The sequence below is a fragment of the Numida meleagris genome, chromosome Z, assembly GCF_002078875.1.
Source record: "Numida meleagris isolate 19003 breed g44 Domestic line chromosome Z, NumMel1.0, whole genome shotgun sequence".
Classification (NCBI taxonomy): Eukaryota; Metazoa; Chordata; class Aves; order Galliformes; family Numididae; genus Numida; species Numida meleagris.
This window is the reverse complement of record NC_034438.1, coordinates 16,924,009-16,951,084: the sequence shown is the minus strand read 5'-3', so window position 1 is coordinate 16,951,084 and position 27,076 is coordinate 16,924,009. Positions and strand designations below refer to the sequence as shown.

Here is a 27,076-nt window from a genome sequence, read left to right as displayed (position 1 = left end):
TCTTGGGAAACACAGTTTTCATGACAATCACTTCCCTTTCTAAGTAAGCGAATTAGTCTGGAAAAATCTTGTATCAACAAAAGTCCTTTCTTGCCTTTTCCCCCACTGTGATCTTACTGGAGAGTGTGAATTTTAAGATTGTTAAAGTACACAACTCAATGAGTTTAGTAATCTTAGTTGTACATCCACCACAGAGAAATTAAAGAAAAACTTTTTTGTGAGGTAAGAACTTTTTAAGAAGTAAAACTGGTAAAACATACTTTTTTACTTACATTTTTATGTGATTTTAAAGACGATTACGTTGTCTTTACTATTCTCAGTGTTAGTCTTTCATTCTCATATTCAGAGTTCTACATCAAGGACCACAACAACTTCCTGCAAGTTTGTTGTGGGAGTCTTTGAAATAACACTGTAGGATAAAAATCTTTTCACATTCCAGTGAATGTGTGTGGTCTCCTTGTGGGCCAAAGATTAATTCCCTGTACACACAATAGCTTTTCCATATAAATATCTGCACTTATTTTAGAGGCACACAGATCCAAGCAATTGGATTAGCTTTCTGCCAAGTTGTCTATATTAGTCATGTAGAAAGTTCCTCTCAAAGCTGAAGGCTTGCTATAGAATAACTGTGATATATGAAAAAGCAGAACTTTTTTCTGGTTATGTTATTGTAAGACATTTCTTATCATGATTACAATAGAGTTTTGAAGAAGAGTAACAGTGAACGTGTTTGGAAAGATAGATTTCAGAGACACTGAAAAAAGAGCATACTAAGTGGCTTGTAAAAACATCAGTGACATTTCTATCTGACTGTAAGCAAACAATTAACTTCAGAACATTCAACTCAATGAAAAAAAACATTATGAAGAAGTGCATATTACTAAGGGTTAATGTAGAGATTCATACAGCCTTACCCGATGATCTCAGTCTTACCTGAATTTGTCTAAAGACATACTTAAAATAATTTTTTTGAAGAAGGAAAATGTTCCAATAACAATTCTGGTCTCCCTTTTCTTTTGCATCATCTGTTTCTTTGACATCTGAAGAAAGGATTATATAATAAAAAATTATTAGTCCTCTGAGACACTTTACATACATTTTTAGCACATGTGGCTTCAAAACGTGGTGCTGGTTTAATGAATGGGATCATGGAATCCAGACATTTGGACTCTGGCCTCAGTGAGAACTACAGTAAGTCTCATGCTGGAATCAATGTCTCTGCAGTGTATGCACCACAGAACTGATCAGCAGACCTGAGGCAGTACATATATTGCCTGCATGGAAAGAAACTTGGCATTGTATGCTAGTAAAATTAGCCCAAATGACAATTCAAAGGAAGGCAAGATGACACTGAAACTCAGTAGGTCACACGCAGATGTACAAGGCCTAGGATCTCTTCCAGTGGTAAGATGGCCTTGTTCAAACAGCTTTGTTAAAGTTTTTGTGATCATTAGCAGTGAATTCGTATTTTATGGAAGGAAGCATGATTACTGTAGATGGAGCATCTGATTTGGACTCTGATATTCTGTATCTTTTACCGAATTCCCATCCAAGAGTCCAGGTGTTTTAGAACTTCTATGTAAAGAAAGTTGAGTACTTTAAAGGTAGTTATGCTACCCATGATACTTAAATATGTTATTGACAGATTTCTTCATTCATATTTTCACTTCAATGCATGGGAAGAAATGTACTACTCAGCTTCTAATGGTCCAAGGGATTGGATATATCATGGCAGAAAGTGACATGAAGGTCTGTGAAAATACTAGTTGCATCTGGAAAGGTATGTTCCACTGTAGCAAATAGTCCTTGCACAACGAATCATAAGATCGAGCAGGCTGCATCTACACTGAGAAAATCACCAATTGCAGCAAGTGTTACAGAATAGTACAAGGTGGCTGAGATGTGTATTTTGCTTGGATCCATTTTCCCTACAGTTCCCATAGCCTCTGATGACGTGCATCTCCACCTCTTCCATTGTTGTTTAACGCCTAGTCTATCACCTGGCTTACCTTCAGACACATCGGTGACCCTAAAAACACTAATTTCCTTTTGGCTTTTCAATTTCAGATGTGTGAAATAATGTAGGTTTTTTCTGCAGTCTGGGCCCAAGGTATCTACTAGATGGAATGTTGGGTACACAAGAGTGCAAGACATGCAAAGATGATAGGGTCTTGTCACACCTAACTGTAAGGAAAGGTAGCTGGAACAAACTATCCCTAGCACTGCTCATGGTTTCATGTAACTGGGAGTTGACTGGTTTCCTCCAAAAACATGCTAGGAATGAGTGAGCATGTAGAGACTGTGAATGAGTGGACTGTGAGCCAACTGGGACATGAGTAGCTGATCTGTAAAATAATACAGATATTACAATCTTTTTGGATATAAGGCAGTTCATTAGGCATCGGACCAATATTTTGTCATGTTCTGTTTTAGGTAATTTTTTTAATGATCTGGCTGTTTCTGTGCATGCTGAATTCTTACTAGCAGGGCCTGATTCATGCTCATGTAAAAACAGTGAGAAACAACCTCTATATGAGCCTGAAGTTCGGCTCCTGTGGAAGAAGTTGTGAAGTATGTGATAGACTGGTATATATTTGTTACTGTACAAATAAAGCTTAATTCAGAGCCTTCAAATGCAGCAGTATAGGGATTAGTCATAGTATTTTTTTCCTGATGGCAAATGAGTACATGTGTCAGAAATACTGGGTTTTATTCTACCCAACCTACTTGTTGATTGAGTGTTCTTGTGTTACAACACTGATTACTTGCCACTTCGAGAATCTTATTTTAAGAATTGACATGGACATGTGAAAACCAAAATCCTGTCAAAAGCCAGTGATAATCTTCTGGTACTCAGGTAAAATAACACAAAATGGGGTAGTGAAGCTTAATTTCCACTGATAAAAAAATTCTATAAAGCACATTCATGTGTCCATGAAGTATGTGAATAGAGCTGAAAGCATGATCTGTATGAATTTGGAGTGGATTAGTCATGAGGAGAGAAACCTGAAATAAGTTATACAGATTATTTAATCCTTTCTCAATGCTTAATCCCAGCTACCAATATGAAAGATCATTTTCAGATTATTTCAAAAGTATTGTCATTCTCTAAGTGTTGTAACTAAGTGCTTTAGTTTTCCTGAATTGTCCTTCTTCGCTGGGTTTGGAAATGGTTTATAAGATTTAAAAAAAATAACAAAAAATGTAGATGTTAGAAATACATATTTTTCTGTGCAGACAAATCACATTTCAGTGATATTGGGCCTTTTTTAGGGTTAGAATGGATTGTTATGTATTGCATTGGGCAGGTTCCTGCAAGTCTTGATTCTTTTAATTCCACAAACATTTAGAGGAAAATTGCTGTGTACAGTTTCTTACTCATCTCCTAGTTTTATTTGTGTGGGGGGAGGGTACCACAGCTGAAAGGAGAAACAGTTGTTTTTTGACAGAAATTCATTTTTGGCTAGGGGATAAGAGGTGAAATAAGTATGAAAGAAAGTTCTCCACAATTTGTCATTGATAAGACTTCTGTATAGGATTATAATGTAAGTAATTACATTACAGAGTGCAAAAATTTTGTCAGTGTTGGTTTTTATTAACAGAAATATTGGTTGTCAAGGTAGATAATGTCTTCCGCCTGTGAAGTTTAGGCATTCATTCAAAGTGCTCTTCTCTGGGCAATATTTCAAAAATGAAGTCGAAACATGAAGAGAAGTGTAGAAATACAAGTGTCCAGATCTCTGTGCTGCATATTACAGCCAGATAATTTCTTACACATAAAAATGCAGCTTTAAATGATTAATGGTGATAATCTTTTTTTTTCAATGATGCTTAGCAGTTGTTGCATAATCACGTAGACAATGACCACTAAGGCTGACTCTTCTGCTTGCTCATACTTGAAATTTACTGGTAATGCTTTCGTTTCTCAATATTGTGTGGTCACAAGCTTAGAATGCTGTCATCAAAGTGGGTTTAAAAACCTTTTCCTGTGGTTAGATGTTGATACAGGAGACTGTTGCAGAGCAATTAACATCAGAAAGCAAAAAGGTTAATTGCTGTGTGACAGGGTTTTGAGGTGGGAGAGCCCATGTGAACTGCTATTTGCAACTTCTCACAGAAGCTAACCAGATAAAGGCATCAAATGTGTTCTACACTGAACTGTGGTACAATTTAAGCAAAATTTAGTGAACCCTATTCTCTGCTGTAGCTGAGTACATCCATGGAGATTTGATAGAGCTGGTAAAAGGAGGATTTCACTTACTTCAGTGTGCAGTGTTTTGGCCTAACCAGGGTAAATTAGACCCATCTAGACATCTGTGGACCACAGACAGAGAGTAATGTAGTGAGTGTGAAAGGCATAGGTATGAGGTGTGAGGAGAACTGATGTTATTTTGCATGACTGAACTGTGTGTGATGAATCTTCAAATACAGGATGCCAAGAAGGGACCCAGAATCAGTTCAGAACTACTACCATCATGAAGCCATCAATGACATTGGAGCCAGAACTGAGGCTTCGTATTACTGGTTTGTGCAGTGATTACTGTAAGTTATTTTCTTCTGACTGAGGCTTTTGCAGAGGTTGAGAATACTTATGTATACTTTAAGAAAGATGGCATTTTTCAGAAAAAATGGGAATTCTCCAAAGCTTATACATGATGTCATTTTACTTAAAAATATGCAGCTTTGAAAACTGCCTGTCCCAGGATGTAGAGATTATGGATCAAACCCTAGAATCATTATCACCTAACTCTCATGCATCTTTCTTCAGCAATAGGTCTCAATTCAAATTTAAAATCAGACCAATGAACATACCCCTGTGCTAAGGACATTTCAGCTGTTGGCTTTGGATATCTAGTAGCCTGTCAACACAGCAGCAACTTTATTCAGCAGACTTTGAAATCTCTAGTTTTGGGAGAAACTGGTGATATTGTTTATGGTTTAGTTGATAGATATTGTTTATGGTTTAGATGATAGATAGATATCTTCTGAACTAAATTCTCACCTACATCTTCAGTGGTAAAATTAAACATGCACATGAAAATGCACGGATTTCTGGTCTACATCGGCAAATATGTTAAAACACTTCTGAAGCCCTAACAACTCTATACATGAAAGTTAGAAATTGTTCCTGTGCTTTGATTTTTGTTTGTGTTTTGTTTTCTTTTTTCTTTTTTTCCCAACCTCTTTTTGCAAGTATTCTTTAGATGTAAATCTATGAGCAAGGCAAAAGTTTGTTTGTATCCAGATTGAGGCGGGATTTCTACGTGTATGATTTTTCACTGATTATGCACATGGTGTATCCACAAAACAATAGCATTAGTAGAAGTCTCTGGAAGTTATTTCTTAGTACGTATTTCTGACTGTAGGAATCAGGACTCTAATCAAACAGCTGACTGAAAGATTAGGCTGTTCTTCAGTGATTTTAGTTACCAAAGCATAGTGTCAGACCTATGCTAACAATTTTCTTCAGGGATGATTTAAAATGACTTTTAGGCTGTCATAAATGCAACAGCTGAGGATTTCCATCGACATCAGAGAGAGTGCTGTTGTTCTGCATCAGTATTAAATGTTGTATACCAACTCATTCTGGCCCACCTGACATAGCAGGCTGTTCTGAGGCTAACTGGTGTAATGACTTCCTTTGCTAGGGTCTGTAATGCACCCAGCATCAGTGGAAACAGTATTTCTTGCATTTGCTTACTGAGCAAATTCTGCAGGAGAGGTGCAGGATTTCTCTGATTCCTTTCTGCATTTTTCTTCTATCACATGGAGAGTTAACGTTAACACTAGCGCAAGGAAGAGTTGTACCACATAGACTTTCTCCTATGTCTTTCCCAGTAACATGAATTAGGTTGGAACGAGAATGTTTTTGGAATTCTAGCTGGTACTGGAGAACGCTTATTTCTGGTGGCAAAAATTAGAGTTACGCGGCCATCCAAAATGGTGAATGATAGATATAAAAACATTTAGTGAGGAATCTGTAAGTCATAATCCTCTGTACAAACATATAGATTTGTGGTAATTAACCTAATCAAGACCTTCTCTTGTTAGAAATACTCTCCTTCATTTAGTTCTCATTTATATCCTCCTTGAATATGAGCTAATAATGGCTTCACTGAAGCAATGTCATGGATTTTTTCAGTAGCTATTAAAAGGAAGCCTCTCCCACAGCCATACACCCCTCCCCAGCTTATAACCTCTAACCTTCTTGCAGTAATTTTTAGTGGCTTTTTTCTAGATCTAAACTTGCTGGACTGGAACCTTGAAAATCTCGTTGCTGTTGCTCTAGGATCTGCTGCATACATTTGGAATGGAAGAACGCTTCAAGGCATTGAAAGCATTGATTTAAATTCCAGTTCCAAATACATTTCATCTCTAGCTTGGATGAAAGAAGGAACTTGCCTTGCTGTTGGCACTAGGGATGGAGAAGTGCAAGTACTTAATAATTTACTTTTTTGTCTTTCTCAGTTTTTAGCGGAAATGTCCACAAGATAATCTTCTTTTTTTAATGAAACAAAACAAGAAGGTTGGCTAAAATACAGAAAAACTCTGCTGTGGATGCTATATAACAATTATATTATCCTTCATGTTATTGAATAACTGCATAGAGGGAGTCAGATTTTCTTTTCAACAGGAAGAGGAACTCTTTAGTTATTTTTCTCAGCATAGGCTAGTCTTTCTTGTATCTCTCTTGCTAAGATCACTCTAGTAGAGACAGATACCTTTAGAACTTGAGCAAAAATTCTCTTCATAGGTTCACAGCCTAGAATTTCACTTCAGTCTGATTATACACATAAAACTGTCTGCTGTTGTAGAACAGTCCTGTTATTGAAAGGTCTTCTCTGGAAGTTGGCTGAGATGCTAGATAATATGGAGATCTATCCGGTAGCATTCTGAGTCAGCAGGCTAGTGCTTTCAAACACAGACTTCAAAATACTGGCATATAAATAACTTTACATTCAGAGATGCACATTCTATTAAAATAAAGTGGAATAGAATGGGAAAAAAATAGTGTGAAATGAATGAGCCTGAATAGTTGTTTACCTTCAAACAAATGAAGAAAACTAATTATCTCTCTCTCTCTTTCTCTCTCTCTTTTTCTGTTGAATTTGCATTTATTCTGTGTGTTTGTTTTGTATTGGCAGCTGTGGGACATTGAAAGGAAAAAGAGGTTCAGAAATACGTTTGGCCACCTGTCTGTAGTTGGTGCTCTGAGCTGGAATCATTATATTCTGAGCAGGTGAGTGGTGTAGTCTATTCACAGAAAGAATCCTGATGCTTTCATGTAGACAGGTGTCACATTCACTTGATTTGTTTCTGTTGGCTTTGCTTAAAGGTGATTTATTCTTTACCAGCTGCCACAGAAGCAGTGTGTAGGTTTCCTTTATGTCAGGAAAGCAGTCAAAGGGAATTTAGCCTGTGTCTTTAGTCTCTTTTTCTTACTGTTCTTCAAGAAATCTGCCTCAGCTTCTAGAATTTCTCTAGGATGTGAAGACTATGGTTGTGGTTTTCTGCAAATGTGAGCTTTAAATGGTATTATCTCCAGTGGATCCAGATTCCAAGAATCATAGCCTACTCAGTGCCAGGGGAGAGGCCATGTAGCTTAGGCCGCCCTTCTTAGGCTGCCCTTCTGTTGACTTTTCAGATGCATGGCAAAGCACAGCTGTCAGTTACACACTTCTCTAGCTGTGTATCTGTGAGGAAAGGCCAGCTCAGTGCTACCCACAGTCTGAACCCTATTTTGAGGAAGAATTAAAGTGGTTGACTTTTGCTCTGCCAAGGGTGAATATTTTATATTTGAGCATCATTTCAATATGCAGACTCAGATGAGAAGGATAAAGCATCCTATTTTGTGTTCTGTTCTTTTTTTTTCTCTCTCAATTTCCAGTTCAGATTTTTGTCTTAGGCTTAAAGAATCTGAGGGAAGACTTGTTTATAAAGGATGTTTCTGCTATTTTAAAATCATATGGTCATCTTCTGTTTAACTTAAACAGAAATAACACCCAACATTGAGTGATTATATTGTTAAACTCAAAATGAAAGTTTCTATCTCTTGATGAGATCACTAGAGGTAGTTTTGTTTTGATTTCATGAGATGCTGTGGCTTTTGATTCTGTTGGATCTGCTTGGCACGGTAAGGTACAACACTATCAACTGATCAACAGTTAATAAAATGTGGCTCTTGCAGAAGTAGCTACTGTATGTGGGTTACATTACAAGCACACACCTTCAACATCTGCTTGGTATAACCTTATCACAGTCAGTATTAGTTTCAGTTTGCATTTCAGCTTAGCCAAAGAAGTGAAAGCAATAGAAACTTATATTACAAATCTTCCTGAAGAGAAATCGATTATAAAATTCAACATGAAACTGTGAACTACAATAGATTAAGATAGATTTAGTTCAGATAACATTTATTTCTCTTGCTAGGTTTGAAACTACAATTTATTGCTACACAGTTAAAATATCTGTATAATCAGAAAAAAGACATAGAGTTAATATTTATTAATACTAAAATAAATCAGCATTCTTAAAGGAAACTTCACTATAAGCAACTGATACCTTGGAATAACATACTAATTTCTGTGGTTAAACTGACAGCACATCCTCATGGACCTCTAAATACATTTCACTACAGCAGATTAATTTGTCCAAGTTTTTCATTATCTTCTATTTGTCTTTAGCAAAACAGATGCAATCTTTTGTGTCAAAATAAAATAATATTGACTTCTTAATTTAGCAAACAAAAACATTTCTTTTCAAACAGTATTCTCTGGAGCCAAGGTCCTTCACACTCACTCAGTCACTGAAAATTTTGGTCTGTGTGACACTGGCAATTCAGTCCATTCCTGTTAGTTTTTCTGCTTATTATTTAGGAGGAAAAGTCGATATAGTTTTTCAGAAGGCAAATGATGATGCCTGTTCATATAATGCACATAATGACATGTATCTTCCTAGTTATTTTCCATAAATATGTGCTTCATATTCACTGGTGCACTGCTTTGTTGGAATCTTTGGATTCCATTGTGGACTTCAAGAATTTGAGAAGTCCGTAATTTAAGCACATTGGATGACATTTCTTGCAATTGGTCACTTAATGTGTGTGTTTTTAGAGCTTGCAAATCAATCAATTTGCATCTGAAGATTCTTTAAGAGGCAATGTGGGAAAGTCTCCAATCAACATAGCCTTAAGTGAATCTATTGCAGTAATGTCAGATACCTGTTTCTCAGTTACTCAGATACCCTAATACAAGCTGGGGGATGTGAAGATGAAGCACAGCCTGCCTAAAAGGACTTGGGAGTACTAGTGGATGGCAAGCTGGACATGAGCCAGCAGTATGCCCTTGCAGCTCAGAAAACCAACCCGGTCCTGGACCGTATCAACAGAAGCATGGCCAGCAGGGTGAGGGAGGTGATCCTGCCCCTCTACTCTGTGCTGGTGAGGCCTCACCTGGCGTACTGCATCTAGATGTGGAGTCCTCAGTATGGGAGAGACATGGAGCTGTTGGAGTGCATCCAGAGACTGGCCACGAAAAAAAAAATGATCCAAGGGGTGGAACACCTTCAATGTGAGTAGAGGCTGAGATATCTGGGGCTGTTCAGCCTGGAGAAGAGAAGACTCTGGGAAGAGCTGAGAGTGGCCTTTCAATATCTAAAAGGGGGCTGTAAGAAAGACTCTTTGGCATGGTATGTTGTGATAGGACAAGGGGAAATTGTTTCAGACTGAAAGAGGGGAGATTTAGATTGGATAGAAATTTTTTTTACAGTAAGACTAGTGAGGCACTGGAACAGGCTGTCCAGAGAGGAGGTGGATGCCTCATCCTTGGAGGCATTCAAGGTCAGTCTGGACTAGGCTCTGAGCAACGTAATCTAGCTGTAGGTGTCCCTGTTCATTGCAGGGGAGTTGGACTAGATGACCTTTAAAGGTCCCTTCCAAGTCTAAGGACTCTATAATTCTATGTCTCTGTGAAAATATGTATAGAGCTTGCTGATTATCTCAGCGTCATCAGAATAGGTGGAAGAGTCAATTTCCAGCTTTCTGCTGGCACGTCCTTAGAAAATCAGGGAAGAGAAAATGTGCTGTAAGGTACTTTCAATATTTTCATTTCAATTATACTATTGGTAAGTAAAACCTATATCCAGAACAGTAACAGAAGCTATGCTTCCAAAATTGACATTTCTCAGTAAAATGACATAACTGGCCAAAGTAACTATAGGAGTGCGCAGCCTGAGGGAGCCGTTCCTTAGGACAGGAAAGCTATGCATCCATTTCCTAATAGTACAACAGTGTCAAGCTGAGAAGGTAGTCAAGCTGTGACAAGTAGAGGTGATTAGTGCAGATTTTCTTTCAATCTGGAAGTGGGAGGGAGAAAGGGGAGAAGGTGAGGGACCGAACCAAAGAGCACAGTGTTAATCACTACCGCTGGTAAACCCTTTCCCAGGCCAATGCAGTTTTACCCTTCCTCTTTGTTGGAGTCATATCTGGCCTTGGTAAAATTCATTTTGCGAAACTTCTTTTCTTGAAGAACAGGAAAGTTTACATTAACTGGTAAACTATTGAATAAGGTGCAGATTGGTGGTATACATCATAGTATGTCTCCAGGGAAATGAAAACTGTGATGGAGAGCAGGTATTTTGCCTGGCTTGTACTGAACAGCTGCTTTGCATCTTTCCATTGTCAGTCACCCCTCTATTTTTGCTCTGCAGGCGTGCTTCACTCTGATGTGGTTTGCTGCTGAAACCACTGAAGCAACATCAGTATGATGATTTAGCATCTTCTCTTTAATATCAAACACATGCTGTTTTTTCTCAATTACAGTGGTTCAAGACCAGGATCTATTCATCATCATGATGTACGAGTGGCTCAGCACCACACTGGGACTCTTTGCCAAAACAAACAAAGCATTTGCAGCCTGAAATGGTCACTAACCAATCAGTTGTTCGCAAGTGGGTCTAGTGATGGTACGTTGCATATTTGGCCCAGTGATCCTGGTGTGACTGTGCAGTCACAGCCACTGAAAAACTTACCTCATTCTTCAGCAGTTAAGGTATATGGAGGAGGAAAAAAAAATCTGTATTTATTCTCATTAAATTATGTTTTTGATGTAAACTGTTGTGGAATTTTTCAGATTTTCTCAGTTTCTTCAGATTTCTATTAGTTTCTTCTCTCCTGATTGCTATGCAGGTAATTTTAATACCAGTTCTCCTGATGCAGATAAATATGATAATGCTTTGATTGATTATGAAATTTTACTGGATTAGCAGGCCTTTACAAATATAATACCAATCAGAAATAAAATCTACAACCTTCTCTCCTCTTTCTCTCCATCCTGCACTGAAAAATTCAGAGGCACAATGCTTAAAAATTATCAAACAGGATCTTTCTATTGTTAGAATTCTGGAAAATTGTCTCTGAAATTCCTTCTGCTGAAATTATTTTAAATATGAAGTTTCTCCTGCCCATTTCAGGTTATGATTGCTGATAGCAAAGGATCTGAGTGAGAAACTGGAAATGAAACAACTTAGATTCTTTATTAAGTCCCAATCCGGGAAGGAGAGGTCAGATACCAGCAACAAGGAGGAATCCAGCATTTATAAACTGCTTATCCTGCCAGAAAAGTCTGAGACTGGCCTTAAGCGCTGATGTTAAAGGATCAGAGGACATTATTGAAACAGGTAGAAATCAGTTCTTGGTAACTTTTCTTCAGATAGAGTCAGGGCCTTAGGCATATTGAAGAAATACCTCAAAGAACCTATGTTTATTTAAAGTCCTGTAGGTTATATTGCTCAAGCTTCTGCAATGGCTTCATTTAAACAGAAGTCAAACTGCATTCTGTTAAGTTCTTCTGGTACTGAGATGTGAATCTGTGACCTGTGGAGAGTGAGCAGAGAAGCTGGAATTTTATGAGCTTAAGTAACGCAGTGTAGGCTAATGTAAAGAAATGGTAAAGGGAGTTTTGGGATCCTACATTCTGTTTGTGTATGGCAAGAAGAGCATGATGTAGTATGGAAAAAAAAAACAAGAGATACCTCTGGGTGCTTGTTGCAGTTCGTTTTCCAACTAGGCTTTTAAGCAAAATCAGTTCCCTGTTTTCCAGCTAACCTCCTAGTATGTCCTGGTGTCTGATTTCTTTTTTTAAAGGCTATTAACTGGTGTCCTTGGCAGTCCAATGTCCTTGCTACAGGGGGTGGAATGAAAGATGGGATTTTGTGTGTCTGGGACGTAAACCGTGAGAAACTCCTCTGAAGTGCAGCTACAGATTCTCAGGTGAAATGATGAAATGTCTGCATACTCCAGTTCTGCTCTTGTATAGCTGTGCTCATTTGGCAAACTCCCACTCACTTTGAGGGTGGTTCTATGAGTAGGAGAACAGCAGGATTTTTCTCTGGATCTGCAGTTGTGCTACATTCAGCACTGCAGTGTGTGGCTGGAATCAGAAGTAATTTGTTTTTCATTTACAACTTCTCTTCACACAGCAATGCTTGAAGAGAAGGTGGTCTCACAGCCAGACACTTTTCATCATCTTTTCATTTGTGGCAATGACGGTTTTGGCCAAAATTCTCCTGAAGAGAGAATGCTGATGGGGAGGAAAACAACCCAGAGTGCTGGGGTGGGGAGAGGTCTAGGAGTCAGAGGGCAAATGTCAGTCTCTTGAGTTAGAATACTAGGAGACAGAGAAACAAATTCTCAGCTGGAATAAAGCAGTATAACTGATGATTTTCCTGGAGCTGTGACAACTTAGATGGAGATATGCTTAGAAGACCTTGGTTTTATACTGATAGGCTATTAACACATTTAGTCTATAGGGCAGCTGTACACTGAAGTACTGCAAGAAATGAAACAATCCTTCTAAACAAGTAAATATTCTGATGGGGCTATTTCTCAGTAACTTGTTTAAATGCTGTAGATAACATTTCAGATCTACTGAATGGTCTAGGTGGACTCTTTTGGAAAACTAAAATACAATTTTAAATTGCAGTAGATTTGTTCATTGCTCTGGTTACCCAAAACCAGTGAACTGATGACTGGACAAGGCCTTCCTGGAAATCAGATGAAAATATGTCAGCATCCAGCACTTATCAATTCATCAGAACTCTGTGGCAAGTATTTCCGTTCATTGTTTTAGCTATTTCAATTACCTATTTTTCTCCCTGACCGGTATGTGTTTTTTTTTTTTTTTTTTTTTGCAAATGCATACATTATACATTTATGTAAAATAAAGTGTAAAGAGCACTCACCTACACATCTTAACCTACATGCAGGTATTCATTCCTACAATCTTGATGCATGGGATTGTAAAGGTTGACTTAGTAAATGCAGTAAATGTAGAAAATGTAAATTTCTTCTGTAAAATTCTTTAGTTCTAATGATGATCCCCTACCATTTCTAAAGCTGTCTTAGGTACAGAATGTGGATTTCCACTTCTCCATAAGGATTACTAGGCCTGGACTTAGTGTGCTGGTGTCAGCTTGCTTCCAATACATTGTAGGCTGGTGGCCTTCTAGATAACACAAACTAGATATGATTCTCCAGTTTTGCAGCTCATTGTGCCAGGATATTGTACCAGCCTTCTTGTTGCTGGTGCTTGCTGTCACTCTGATGCATTGAGTTTTACTTGTTTCAGTGTTAAATGAAGTGAGCCAATAGGTGCATCTGAAGGAAAACAGATTATTTGCACATTGGCTGCATTTTCACGCTCATTGACAAGGTATGGGCAAAGAAGCTCTGGATTTTTAGCATGACAGATGTAGCTGGTATTTACAAATACTTTTTCTATTCTGTTGTTACATTTAAGGGCATTTATTAAATTCCTGAAATGTGCTATACTGGGATGCCATCCTTGGAACCCAGAACCAGGCTTCAATACTAGCTTATAAGAGGAAGTCATAGAAGAGTCAAAATAAATGTGGAAGGAAGACAGAGTTCAGCAGAGACATTTGTGTATCTGGTTACACATTATCCTTGTGTAATGCTACTTGTCTGTGCTGCTTCTCCTTCCTTATCCATACTCATTTATGTATAGCACTTAAGGTAATATCCTGTAAAGTTCTGAGAAATAATCTGGAAAGTGACTTGATCATTACTCTTAACTGCTACAACTTGAGGTTTCTTGAGTCTTGAATGCACTATTTCAAGTAAAACCTAGTTTTACCTTCAACAACATTTATCATATAAGAAAAGTGCGTTGTTAATTTGGTGAAGCTGGAGTGTTATCATCCTGTTTCCGATCTGTTTACTTACCTGCAAGATAAACTATTTTTCATGAACAAAAAGACCAGATAATTCTTACACAGATACATTTCTACTTACAACCTTATTTTAAGTAAGTGAATATTTTTAAAAAAAGGCAATGTATTGAAACATGCTCAGAAAAAATACTGTGATGGATGACTGTGAGATGGTTCTAAATCAGCCTCAGACAACCTGTAGCACCTGAATTCTACAACCAATAAATTAATAAATGTAACTGAATTTTGTTGTTGAATCCTGTACAATGCTGAAAATCCTGAAAACACTCAGTAGGAATGAAATTCATCAGCCATTGTTAAGTACTCTAGTAATTGACATTGCCTATTACTGAGCATAATTACAACTGAATTCTGAGTGATACTAACCTTTTTATAGCAGAGTCCATTTTTGGTACACTGCTAATAGAACTATTAGAGCTATTTACTAGAAGAAAAGATTCATTTTGGATGTAAATGTAATCCCCTTAGAACCTAGAAAAGTTGCTTTTATCAAAGAAAATACATAATAAAACAACATATACCATTTCTTTGAAAAATACCCTGATGTGATCTTGAAACAATAGTATAAAACTCCAGCTTTCTCCACTCAGAAAGTATGGAAATTAATAATTTTGACTTTTCTGATTTCTTCTGATCCCCCGATTTTTTGACTGAAACTAGTAATAAGTTTTTCAGTCAGTGTTGTGGTACAAAGACCACATCTACAATTCCTCCTTCAAAACTGTTAGAGACACTGAATGGAACAAGTGTGTAAGGAATTTGCTGTCTTTGTAAATTCATGGTTTTTGATATTGACAAAGACCACTTAATCTTCAATAGCTTGAGAAGGATCAAAGTCTCAAGATAATACCTGCTGAAATAATTTAATGGTATCAAAATTCAAGTCACAAAGTTTAGGTGGGGGATGTTTCTCAGCACCAGTACAGCAGAATCTGGCCTTTGATCTGCACTCATGCATTTTTGTGAAGCAGTACTGTGATAAATCTCCTACAGTTTCAGAAGGCCTTACAGTTCTTCACATGCTTATCTTCATGATACTATTTTGAGCTAGAGAAATGCTATCTCCATTGTGTTCATGGACAACTGAGGTGCAGAGTCTGAGAACACAGATTGCCTATATTCATACAAAATGGTCACCCAAGACTTTCTTCATAGCTTTTCACTTCTTTTCAGGATGTGAGTCATCTGGTCTGTTTTAGATGATGGACACTACATCTCAAATTCCTCATTTTTTTTCTCTTGGGTGTCAATATGAGCTATATGATTGTCAATGACTCATCCCCTAAAAAAGCTTATGGCCAGTAAATTGCAATAAAAATGCATCTAGTTTTCTGTGCCCCCATGTGCCTAAAACCCCATGGGTATTCTGAGGAGTGACATTGTGCAAGATCACACCGAAAGCCTGTGTCAGAGTAGTGAAGCAAATCTCAGTAGTCTCAGTTTAGTATCAAACAATTTCTTTAGTTCAAAGTCACTTACTTCTACTGCAGGAGACTCTTGTATAACCGAGTTAATGTGTTTGTATATTATATGCGCTGCTAGACTAGGGTAGCTTCTGGCCTTCAGCTGGAGCTGCCAACATTTTCTCCAGCTGCATGCAAAACAAAATGTACAATCCCAATAAATTGTTCATTGGGATCACTGTTAAAAGATCTTCTTAACAGTAATAATGCAGCAGCTGGAACCACTATCTCATAATTGTTGGATCAGCTGCTAACTGTCTGTGAGGCATAAGCAGACAGATGGGAAAGCTCAGCAGTCAGACCCATTACCAAACACAGATGAGACTTATAAGTGCAGTGAAGAATCAAGAGTGCAGGTTTAATGTTCTCCTTTGACAGAAATGTCTTTCCAGTGTGGTTCAGTCCTGGAAGTTAAAGCCCAGTCCCTAAAAGGAAAATACTGCTTTCAGCTCTTTCTGAATGTGAAAATACTCTATACAAAAGGCTATCTTTACTCATCTTGCAGGGTGTCAACCTGGTGCAGTAAAAGCAGAACAGCCTCTGCTGTGGATGTAGGTAGAAAAAGTGATTGACAATCTCTGTGTAAAATTGTGATGAATCTTTGTATTTTTTTAACATATTTTTCAGGTCATAAAGGGAGAGTCCTGTATATAGCCTTGAGCCCAGACCAGAGGAGGGTCTTTTCAGTTGCTGCTGATGGGATAGCTTGTCTGTGGAAATGCCATGAGTATGAGGAAAGCAATGAAAAAAAATAAGTTTTTTTTCTAATGATTATTAGAGCTCATTCTCGTGACTTCTTTTCCTTGAAAGCAAATGATTTTATGTATTTCACTCCTTCAGTAATTCAAAATATGTGTATTCCTTCCAACTGTCATTTTTTCAAGAGTAAAGCAATTTTCCCCATTAGTCCATTGTATGAAATGTTAGTAGCTTGTCTTTCTTACTTAACCTAGAGGAAAAATATTCTAACTCTGAAGAATAACATCATATTTGTTTTCATTAAACTAGCAAGCATGGATAGAATCCATCCCATGCCAACATATAGTCTTAGGTCCTGCTTTTTGCTATGATTCCTGTAATTTCACATGGTCTTAGTGTCTGTATTGCAATCCATGTGCTAGGCTGTTTAAATTGCCTTGAATCAGTCAAAGGCTGGGATCAGCAGATACCAGCCCAAGGGACTGCGTTGTTTAATATATCACATAGCTCATAGTACAAAATCTGCCTAAACATTTCTAGTGATCCTAGCTAAATATATGATGCTAACTAAAAAGAAATGATTTCTTGAGACTTCTTTATCATTTTCATAATAACAGTGATAGTTAACTTTACTATCTAAATAATCTGTATTGGATTTTGAATTTTTTCCTTATATCCACCTACTGTGTTTGTCAGATGTTTGAAAATACAAATAACTGCCTAATAATTCTATTAATATCCATAGTTTTGTAATCAACTTGTTAATTATCCAGACAGGCATAGTCACAGAAGCACAGCAGTTAGTCTGCTTATCCCTTAATGATTCCAATTTAATTCTGGGTGTCAGAAATCTGGCAGTTGTCACTGTTGAATGAATTTTATGTAATGCTCACAAGGGACACACCTCTTGGACTTTAATAGGAGTTTGTCTGTAAAATATCTGTGTGCTGTCAACAGCTAAGAAAAGATGTCAGATTTGGTCTTCAGATGCTATTCAAATACAATTCTGTAGTGCTATTCAAAGCCATATTTTAGCCATAGGCGTTTCTGGAGCTTTGATTTCATTTTTGGGAATGAAGAGAGGCAAGGATTCACTCTTGCATTTGTGTCTTAAAAGCCCTTTGAGCTCACAAACTCATAAAGGTTTTTTTTCCCAATTGAAATATATTTAGTGTCTTTCCTGTAGCTGAACTGGGAAAAAATGGGATATAAGGGGAGTAGATCAGTGTCAGCTCATGGAAAATTAAGCTGTTGATCAAATGCTTGAAAAGAGATAAGCAACATTAACAGGGGCACAGGCATCTCTGGAAATGAATGTGAAACTCTCTTGTCTTTAGTTCTCATCATTTTAAAAACCTTATCTGATATTCATAAGTCACATGATCACTAATTTTAGGTCTGGAAGGTTGAGACCACTCATCTTTTTTACCTAACAAGTTACTAATTTACAATAAATATGCCACCAAGTTTCTGTGGTCACCCTGTGTCGTCTTCAGAAAAGGTTAGAAAATGAGAACAGTTATTATCAATTTACTATGAAGAAGCTGATGTCTAAGAATGGGAAATAACTTCTACTGTGCCTGTCTTCTAACATATCTTGTAATATTTGATCAATTCTTTAGAATCTGATTTAAATATTCAAAATAGTGTTTTATAAAATTTTAAAGGTTGCTTTTTTTAATGTTAAAAAAAACATTTTCTCTCTTTTGAATGGGAAAAAAGCTGTGGAATTCAGTTCTTTAATCATGTAATTCAGGAATTGCCCCAGAAATTCTCTCTGTCCTTTGATGGTACCTAAATGTTGTTGGTTTGCCAAATAGAAGAAAAGAGAGTGGAGGACTGTGGTGGAGAAGGAACCAGTCAACACTGAAGATAAGCATATTTTGTTGGATGTTTATCTGTCAAAGTAAAAAAAAAAATACACTAATTTTCAAACTCAGAAGTGCTCAGTACTTAATTATCCAAGTTCATTACTGAGTTGTGAAGTTGTATTGGCCCCAGAAATATTTCAACACAATATCTGTCAGAGGGAGAAGTTGCTTTTTCTCCATAACTAGCCAATAGCCCATGAAATTCTGTATGCGCGCACTGTAGGCCTATTCTATTAAACATATATTTAAATTGCACTCTGTGTCTAATCTGTGGTCAAATTAAACGTTTACTTACATGCCTTTTCTAGTCAGTTTCTTCCACATGACCAGCATCTGTCTTTTGTAATAGGAATTTGAGGACTTGAGTGGCATGCTTCTGCTTCAGTGAGCTTTACAGGTACTGCTGCTGAATACTTGCGGACATAGGGAGTACAGTTGCTGAAAAGAAATCAGTGTTCATGTATAGCTGCCTCATTTTGCCCGTGCTGAGGTCTTAATATATGAAGGCCCAGGCAAAATGTGAGGTCTTGACTTGTTCCTTGTACAGTATGGTGTATTTTTAGCTTATTGCCTACTACATGACTTGTCAATGGTTCATAGAATCACAGAATTGCAGAAGTAGGCAGAGACCTCTGGGTCCATCTGCTCCAACTCTACTTAAGCAGGGTTGCCCAGAGGAGGGTCCTCAGAGCAATGCCCAAGCAGCTTGTGAAGATTTCCTAGGAGGAGATCTCACAACCTCCTTGGGTAGCCTGTACCAGTTCTCCATCACCTGCACAGCAGAGAAATGCCTCCTGATTTTCAGAAGGAACTTATGGTGTTCCAGTTTGTGCCCACTGTCTCTTGTCCTGGTACTGGCACCACTGAAAAGAGCCCAGTTTCATCCTCTTTGTATCTTCCCTTCAGGTATTTATAGATATTGGTAAAATCCCCTGAGCCTTCTATTCTCCAGAAAGAGCAGTCCCAGCTCTCTCACCTCATAAGAAAGGTGCTGCATGCCCTTCATCATCTTGGTGGCCCTCCATTGGACTACCGTAGACAGAACTGGACATAGCACTGCAGAGGTGACCTCACCAATATTGAGTTGATGGGAAGGATCCCCTCTCTTGACCTGCTGGTGATACTTTGCCTAATGGTGACTCCTGTTCAGACCCAGACTAGTCTGAGACAAAGATCAGAATCCTTTTCTAAGAGGCCAGCTTGTTCTATACCCGAGGTCTGTATGCACTGAAGGATGAGTCTCCACAGGTGATACAGATGATAAAGTATAAATGGCTTAAACCTAGGCCATCATCCACACAGTTCTGTCCAATGTGGAGCATTTTACAACTCATATGGAACCCAAACCTTCAGAACAAAAATCATTTTTAGATGAGGAAAAGATTCACTGCCAATATAATAAAGTGGTTATCTGACTGATGCAATGAAATAGACTACAGAAACTCATACTAGGAAATGCCTTTGTTTCTGCACATGAATGCATTCCTGCCAGTACACAATCTGACATGGTGCTACTCAGATAAGTATTACACTGCTTTACTTAATGCTGTTTGAATCTGTTTACTTCTTGGTTCACAGTGAGCAGAAACCATTGCATGCTAGATGTCAAAATTTAATCGACTGACCTTAACCTAGATGATACATGTGATCTTAATTGCTACTGTGATTCCCTGTTACATAAACTTGGATGAGCTCCCTCCAGCAGTGGTGGAGTGGTATTCAGTTTTGCTGTCTGTGACTTTCAGGCTGGGGAAAGAAGCAGATCAAAGAGGAAGCGCTAAGATGAAAATGCGATAGCAGGATGGAAGTTGGGCAGTGAAAAACTGGACAAAGAGTAAAGTAATGAAGTAAGACTAATCTATGAGGAGAGTGAAATAGGCCTGGATGATCAATTGTTTTGAAGATCAGCTGCAGATTTTTCACAAGACTTATAAAGACTCTTTGTTTTCTGAAGGATTTTAGAATTAATTCTTTCCAAATGAAGGATTTGGTAGTTTGCATGACCAGTGCAATAGAAAAATTCTGGGTTGTTTTACTCATTTCCTGGGCATTTAAAACAGAAACAAAGTCACTACTTTGGGTGTTAGTAAGTCAGTGAGCTATCTGTCCTGTTAGTTTCACTGATGTCTTCATTGGCTAAGAATTCTTTCTGCTTTGCTTCTGTGCTTATGATCCTTTGTGCTTGTGCACCTGATTTTATGTTCACTCCATAACTCAAACATATGTAACTACTCTTTAGGAATATCAATCAGGAATATTAAAAGTTCTGACTGTGTAACATTTGTAATGGACAGAAAATATAAAAAAAAGATGTTCAGCATCAAAACTTTCAATAAGGAACCTGTAGACTAGAACCTCTCCCTCCTCAATAACTAGGTATCAGGTGAAAACAGCTGTGTTTTAACCCATATTCTCCCATAATATGTTTATAAATTATGTTCAATTATTCATTATGAAGAGATATTTTTTAATAAAAATCATGCTAGGTTTATCCACCTTATGAATGCCCTCCACTTTCTTTTAGTTAATGCCTATTTCCAATTTAGAAATCCCAAAAAATCAAAATAAAACCACCCCCTTTTTGAGGCATTCACAGCATTGAAAATACCCAGTGCTGTTAATATAGAGATGGGGAGAGACATTTTTCACAATAGACCTGTTTGCTGTTTAACAAGTGCTTGCTGAAGCAGTTAAAAATTCCACTGTGTATTTGTCAGTGGCAGTAGTGGAGCCATGAAGGTGTCTCAGCTGGAGTATTGATATGATAAAGTACTATTTGTAATGCAAAAACAAACAAAAACAGAGATCATAGGACCAACCTTAATGGTTCTATGATTCTATGAATGTTTTTCTTTGTCTTTTTTTTTTTTTTGTAACACAGACAGTACTTTATCGTATTGATACTCCAGCTGAGACACTTTCTGTCACTTCTCGGCTTTTCAGCAGTTTTTCTATCAGTTCCCTTCCCTTTTTGTCATTCTCTTTCTCTTTTTCTGTAATATAATGTTGCTGATCTTGGTGCATTCTTTGAACATCTTGCACATCCCAAACATTATTGACATGGAATATCTATACTGCAACAGACATGGTGTACCACATAAACTGACAACTTTGAGCAGTAGGTTTTATTGCCATTTCTTTTATTTAATGCAGATTACATGAAGAGTTGACATGCAGAGGTTTCAAATAAATGAAAGTTAGGAATTATGCTTTGCTTTGATTTGACACTTGGTGAGAAATACTCATCCATGTAAAGCTCGGTCTGAATGCGCAACACAAGGAAGCTGAAAGCCTGAGTCACAAATGGACTCCATAGCTCTGTGAACTACAAAAGCTGTTCTAGGAGAGTGCTGTGTTCTGGCTCTGTTAAAATCATGTCTGTCCTGAAAATGGGCACATGCAATGTCATCTATGAGGACTTCAAGATACTAAAAATAAGTGTGGGAATAACTTCATGGGAATATCATGGGAGTACCATGAACCTGTTTTCAAAAGCATACTTCAAAGCTAGGTTTTGTTGCACAATCACAAAATAGGAAATAGTTTGGTCAAAACCCGGTCTATAAGTCTCCGCCTATGGTATTCCTTATCCACTGAAGGTATTGATTTGTGATTCGAGTGTAGACACCAGGACCATCAGGATTACCACATGGTGACTTCCCAAAGGCAGTGATGCCTCTCATCACATTATTGCATATTAAAGGTCCACCTGAATCCCCCTGGAAGAAAAGGACAAAAATTGTCATTCAGATTTACGAAAGCTACAAAATCTATCCCTTACATAAAACTTGCTTCAGTTGCATGGTAGAAATAAATATATAGACAATGCCATTTTTTTCCCTCTTCCTTCTCACCACCCCCTCCTCCAGAAGATAAGTTATTGTTAACAAAAAGTAATAATAAAAAAAGACTTCAGTGTGACCTTTTGCTTGTGAGTTATGTGAAGTGAATCTAGGTCAGTGCTAAGATACATCTGGTATTTTTGAAGTAAAAATCCTTTTTCTTTTTTTTTTTTAATTTTAAGGATTAGAAGAAGAAATCCTGGTAAATTCACTCAGTAGTGGTATTACTCCTTCTTGAACTGTAGATAGGAAGATACCATGTTTGTAAAAGCTAGTACTTTATGTTTTATTTTTAATATAATCTTTGTGGATAGTGCCAGTAAATATACTTACCTGACATGAGTCCTTTCCTCCTCTCTCAGATCCTGCACATATCATGTTATCTGTTATACGATACTTGTTACCATAATGGTCCTCATCGTTGCAGGTTTCTCTGCTGATAATGGTGACGCTAACTTCTCTCAGGGTATCAGATTTTTTTTTGTTATTACTCGTAGTTTGTCCCCATCCTGCTACTCTACAAGTTGTTTCTGGTTCAGGATCATCACCAGAGGTAGGCAGGCGAATGACTTTCACAGCATTACCAAGTTTTGCTTTTTTCTTAAGCTGTGGAAAATATGGAAAGTAATTTTTATGGCAGAGAGTCTGACAGAGATTTCTGCATGTTAATCACTGGGTCTTTTCCACTGTGGTAATGAGGGATTACTGCAAACCTTTTTTGATATATCACAGTTGTTTGTGATGGAATTTATGTAATCAGTGTGGTAATGTAGGAATGAGGGAAATGAGTATTCATTGTCTCATGAAAATCCATTGAACTGCTGAAATATTTACTCCAAAAAGACCCTAGTACTCTTCTGTGGCACCCACAACCATTGGGAGGTATCTATGAATAGGGAATCTAAGCCTCTTTTTCTAGGACAAAATAACACCAATAGAAGCTGGCAAAAATACGAGTCGGAGAAGTTATAAATTCTTAATGGAACTATCTTTCAGTTAGAATACTATGTTTTCTTAACCCAGTAATTTTTACATCTGAAATATGCTGCTTTATGTGAATATTTATTATTTCATTGAAAAGCCAGGAAAGCTTGGCTAAGCTGTAGAGTTTTCTAGTATTGGCATATATTACAGGAATTGTTGAGTGCCTTGGTCCCCAGTGCATCCCCAGTTCCTCAGTCAGCTGGATTTGAAGACCAGTCTACATCACCCAAGAAACAATGTTCTCAGAAACTCCCTTGGCTCATCTCTCTTCCTCACAAGAAAGAGGAAACTAGTGCATCACAGGAGATGTGTATTCATTAAATGGTGTGTAAATAAATCTATACCTGCAGCAGCATAATGTCATGTTCCTTTCCTTCGGGAGAGTAGCATGGGTAGCGAATTTCTTTTGCAATCTTAATAACCTGTTGTGTTTTTTCTCTTTTTTTCAGTGAATGAGCTCCAAGAGTAACGCTGCCCCCTGTCCTGAGAAAAAAGATAAAATGGTTAGTGGGATTCACCTGCTGTAACTCTGTAATTTCTTGCTATGGTGGTGCTGGAAGTCTATTTTTTTTTAGGAAAAGCAACAGTAACTTAGAAAAATGTAGAAGATTATCCTGTTTTCACAAGTAGTTAAGAAAACTGTCTCAGTGAATCACAATTGATGCTATTCTACTTTCAGCCTCCCAGCAACAGACACGGTTTGATTCCTTGACTTGGAAGCTGCCCCCGCTGTTTCCCTTGGGAGCTGGATGTCTGCCACAGCTGGGTGGTGAAGATTGTCTGAGTAGCTGTGCAGGCTGGTCCTCAGTTGCCTCTTACTACAGCACTCAAAACCCCGAGGAAGTGATTGCTGCTGTTTCTTCAGCTATAAGAGCTGCCTGAGTGCAGCCTAAGCAATAATAAATTAATTATTTAATGTATTTTTTCTTATATGAGATCTCATTCAGGATCATTGTTCACTATATGTTCATTCTACAGCTTTTGGACCTTTTGCTTTCTTTGTAGTAGAGTCCAGTTATCCCTCTGTTTGGCTGGTGGCAGGAGAAATGGTTACAATCCTCTGATGTACACAGTCCAGTGATTCACTGGCCCTGGGCAGGCTGTTGACAGAGCCTGTGTGAGGTCTGGCTCAGCAGCAGCTCCAGTCCTCCCAGCAAAGGCAGTGGGTGGGATGTGAGATTTAAGCCTCACATCTTGCCTGGCAGGGGAACTGTGCAAGGCCAAACAGGCATCCATGTCTGGAGTCAGACAGGAAGAAGCTAACATACCTAGTAAAACAGGGGTCTCTAAATGTCTCCTATCATCTGGAGGATTTTTTGCTCCTTTATAATTATGTGCTATCTCTTCCTGTGATGAACTATATGTCTTTTACAGAGTAAAATGACAAGAACTTATTTCTGTTTTCTGAACAACTATTTATTCCTCTGTCCAAGTGTACTGTTTGAGAAAACAGGCATAGATCTTTTCTCCAAATTCGCAATTTCAGCATTGCTATTCTATGTTTTCCCTCAGCTAGTGACTTGTAAAACACCTCTTCAGAAACACTGAAGACAGTATACCTTCTTGTATTATTTTTTACTCACCAAAACATGGTTGTCAATGTAGGTTTTAAAACACGATCATGATAACACTAAATGCACTAGACTACCAGGGACATGAAATTTTCTTCTTGTAGAGAAACACTAATCTCGAAATCAGTGTCAACTTACAGATTGCAGTGAGCAGCTGTTAACACCCAGCCTGGCTTGATCAAAGCTCCTCCACAAAAACTTTTTCCTTTGAGCGCAGCCATAAATGGTCTTGAGTGTGGTGCTACTTCATGTCCTCCGATGATATCCACACACAAATCTAAAAATGAAAGTAATCCACAATACACACAGCTAGGCTGCAAAGTACTGTGGTCTTTTAGAAAACTACATTTAACATAATTATGAAGTATGCAGACATACAAGTATGTACACGTTGCTATGCAGGTCTTCAGAACAGACTTTAAAAAGTGCTCAGCTGTACTACTTCTATGTGTTTCAGTGGCATCAAAATAAGGTTAGAGGCTTGAATACTGAGAAAAAAAACCACTTAAATGTTATTGATCTTGCACTGGTTTCTTTTCCTAAAGTTCTCCACTATGGTTAATTTCTCAGCTTTCATTGTAAGAAACCCAGACTTTCCACTAGATGAATGCTGTGAAATGTCTGTCTTGTGTGAACCCTTGGCGCCTGCAATATACAGGGTAAGCCACATTACATGAATATGCTTTCCAGGAAAATAGAAAATCAAGAGAATCATATACGTGTATGCCTGTGGAGAGAATGGTCAAAAATGATTATATTAATTTCTCTGAACTCTTCCAAACAGGTTGTCCTCTGTGCAGTTTTAATTACTACTATCCATTCGGAAATGTTTTTGTTTGTATGAAAGATCAAAGACATACAGAGAGAGAAAAAGATACACTAATAATAACTCTAATAGTAAATGCAGCCACTTTCTTTATGCTAATACATTCTGCTTAAATGGAACTCTGTGTGTCAGTGCTTACCTTCAAAAGGATCAAATTGTGCACTTACCTCCAGGAATTACCAGGAGAATGATGGCAGCAGAGGTGGACAAAGTGCAAAAAACACCCATGGTTTCTGCCTGGTGTCTACTCCTGTTCACTCTGTGATATATATCTAAACAAAGAGGATGTGGGTTTTATTTTTCCTCTTAAGGACATTTGACATCTGTAACTGTGAAAAAAGTAAGACCTTCCTGAATATAGCTCACAGCAGAAGTGTGAATGAGAAATGTCATCATCTGTTGTGGTGTGAAGACAATATCTCCCCCTTCATGTTCTTGCCGTAGAATTAGCAGAAGCTAGTATCAGTGCTGGACTGAAACCCTGCAAGCCACTACATGTCTGCTTACACAGTGGAACTCATCTTACATAAATTTGCGTTTGATTCTGTTGCCCACTTGAAGATCTTCAGTTCCATTCTAGACACTTCAGGGTAATCTGCCTAACCATGAGTACCTGGAGGATGAAGACCTCACAGGTGTCTGATGACCCATGGGAGACCATACCATCCTGCCCCAGCTCACATGCCTTAGCTCTGCAGTTTACTCTTAAATGCTAATTGCTGAAGTCTACCTGGTCAATATATTCAAGGGATCCTACAGAGATATTCAGCTGATCAGTTGCTAGGGGTCTGTTTACTTGAGCTGAACTACTCTGGATGCTCTGCTAACTACATTAGTTGGATCTCCACAGGCTGAAATAGGAGTAAATGTGCCTGTCTCACAGGTAGGCATCTGAGTGAGACAACTTCACATGTCTTCATGTGGAGCTGATTCCAACCTTTGAAATGAGGAGAGAGAAATCCCAGTCTATTTCCTGTTAGAGAGTCATATGTACTATTCAGGAATGCCTCGTGGCCAAGGAATCTGATATTTGCTCATTTCAGCATCTGATCTTTTCTTATTACCTTTGCACTGGATGAGCTTCTGTGCAATGTGGTTTAGTGGTCTAGAGCTAAGTGTTTAATGCCATTTAAAGTGTTTTAAGCTGTCTTAGGTCTAACTGACCTTTAGCTGCTGGTGCATAAGGCCATGTTTCTCCTGTAGACTCTATATCATATCTCCCAGCCCTGTGCAGGTGACTAGGAAACGCGGTGTCTCAAATGTCATGGAATGCCTAGTTTCAGGCACTTAAACTGAGTTCTGAAAACTAAATGTTATTGGGAATCTTGAAAGGGTACAGCGCCTCCTATCCTTCCTTTCCAAATATATACCCAGATGTAACAATATCTTGCTTCCATCAATATTAAATTGGAATTTCAGATACTCAGTTAACTGACTGTATTAATCAAAGAGCCACTGTCACACAGCCTGGTACGTTTCTTGATGACTTTAGCCCCACTGCAGTCAGTCTGCAGTAAGCTTTTGCATGCTAGCAGTATCACATCTTTGAGCTCAGTTGGCTCAGCCTGAT

General features: G+C 38.0%; 2 protein-coding genes and 1 long non-coding RNA gene across 3 annotated transcripts in view; 2 read left to right on the top strand and 1 right to left on the bottom strand.

Annotated features, from left to right (window-relative positions):
- CDC20B (cell division cycle 20B) overlaps positions 1-21,008 on the top strand; it is a 52,500-nt gene extending 31,492 nt beyond the window's left edge. Inside the window, 8 exon segments of the mRNA XM_021380579.1 lie at positions 1,684-1,780; positions 4,432-4,542; positions 6,239-6,435; positions 7,146-7,240; positions 10,820-11,048; positions 12,143-12,268; positions 12,984-13,101; positions 16,341-21,008. Coding sequence (XP_021236254.1) covers positions 1,684-1,780; positions 4,432-4,542; positions 6,239-6,435; positions 7,146-7,240; positions 10,820-11,048; positions 12,143-12,268; positions 12,984-13,101; positions 16,341-16,468 — 1,101 coding nt within the window. The 3' untranslated portion in view covers positions 16,469-21,008.
- Positions 21,407-25,778, bottom strand: LOC110390250 (granzyme A-like). Its single transcript, XM_021381505.1, has 5 exons — positions 25,674-25,778; positions 24,819-24,957; positions 23,454-23,592; positions 22,459-22,731; positions 21,407-22,002 (listed from the first exon to the last, which is right to left on the bottom strand). Exons 1-5 carry the CDS (start codon positions 25,732-25,734, stop codon positions 21,844-21,846), a joined length of 771 nt encoding a protein of 256 aa, XP_021237180.1. The 5' UTR covers positions 25,735-25,778; the 3' UTR covers positions 21,407-21,843.
- LOC110390251 lies at positions 22,740-24,811 on the top strand. Its single transcript, XR_002433655.1, has 3 exons — positions 22,740-23,433; positions 23,559-23,612; positions 23,789-24,811. It is a non-coding gene; the product is annotated as an uncharacterized LOC110390251 (long non-coding RNA).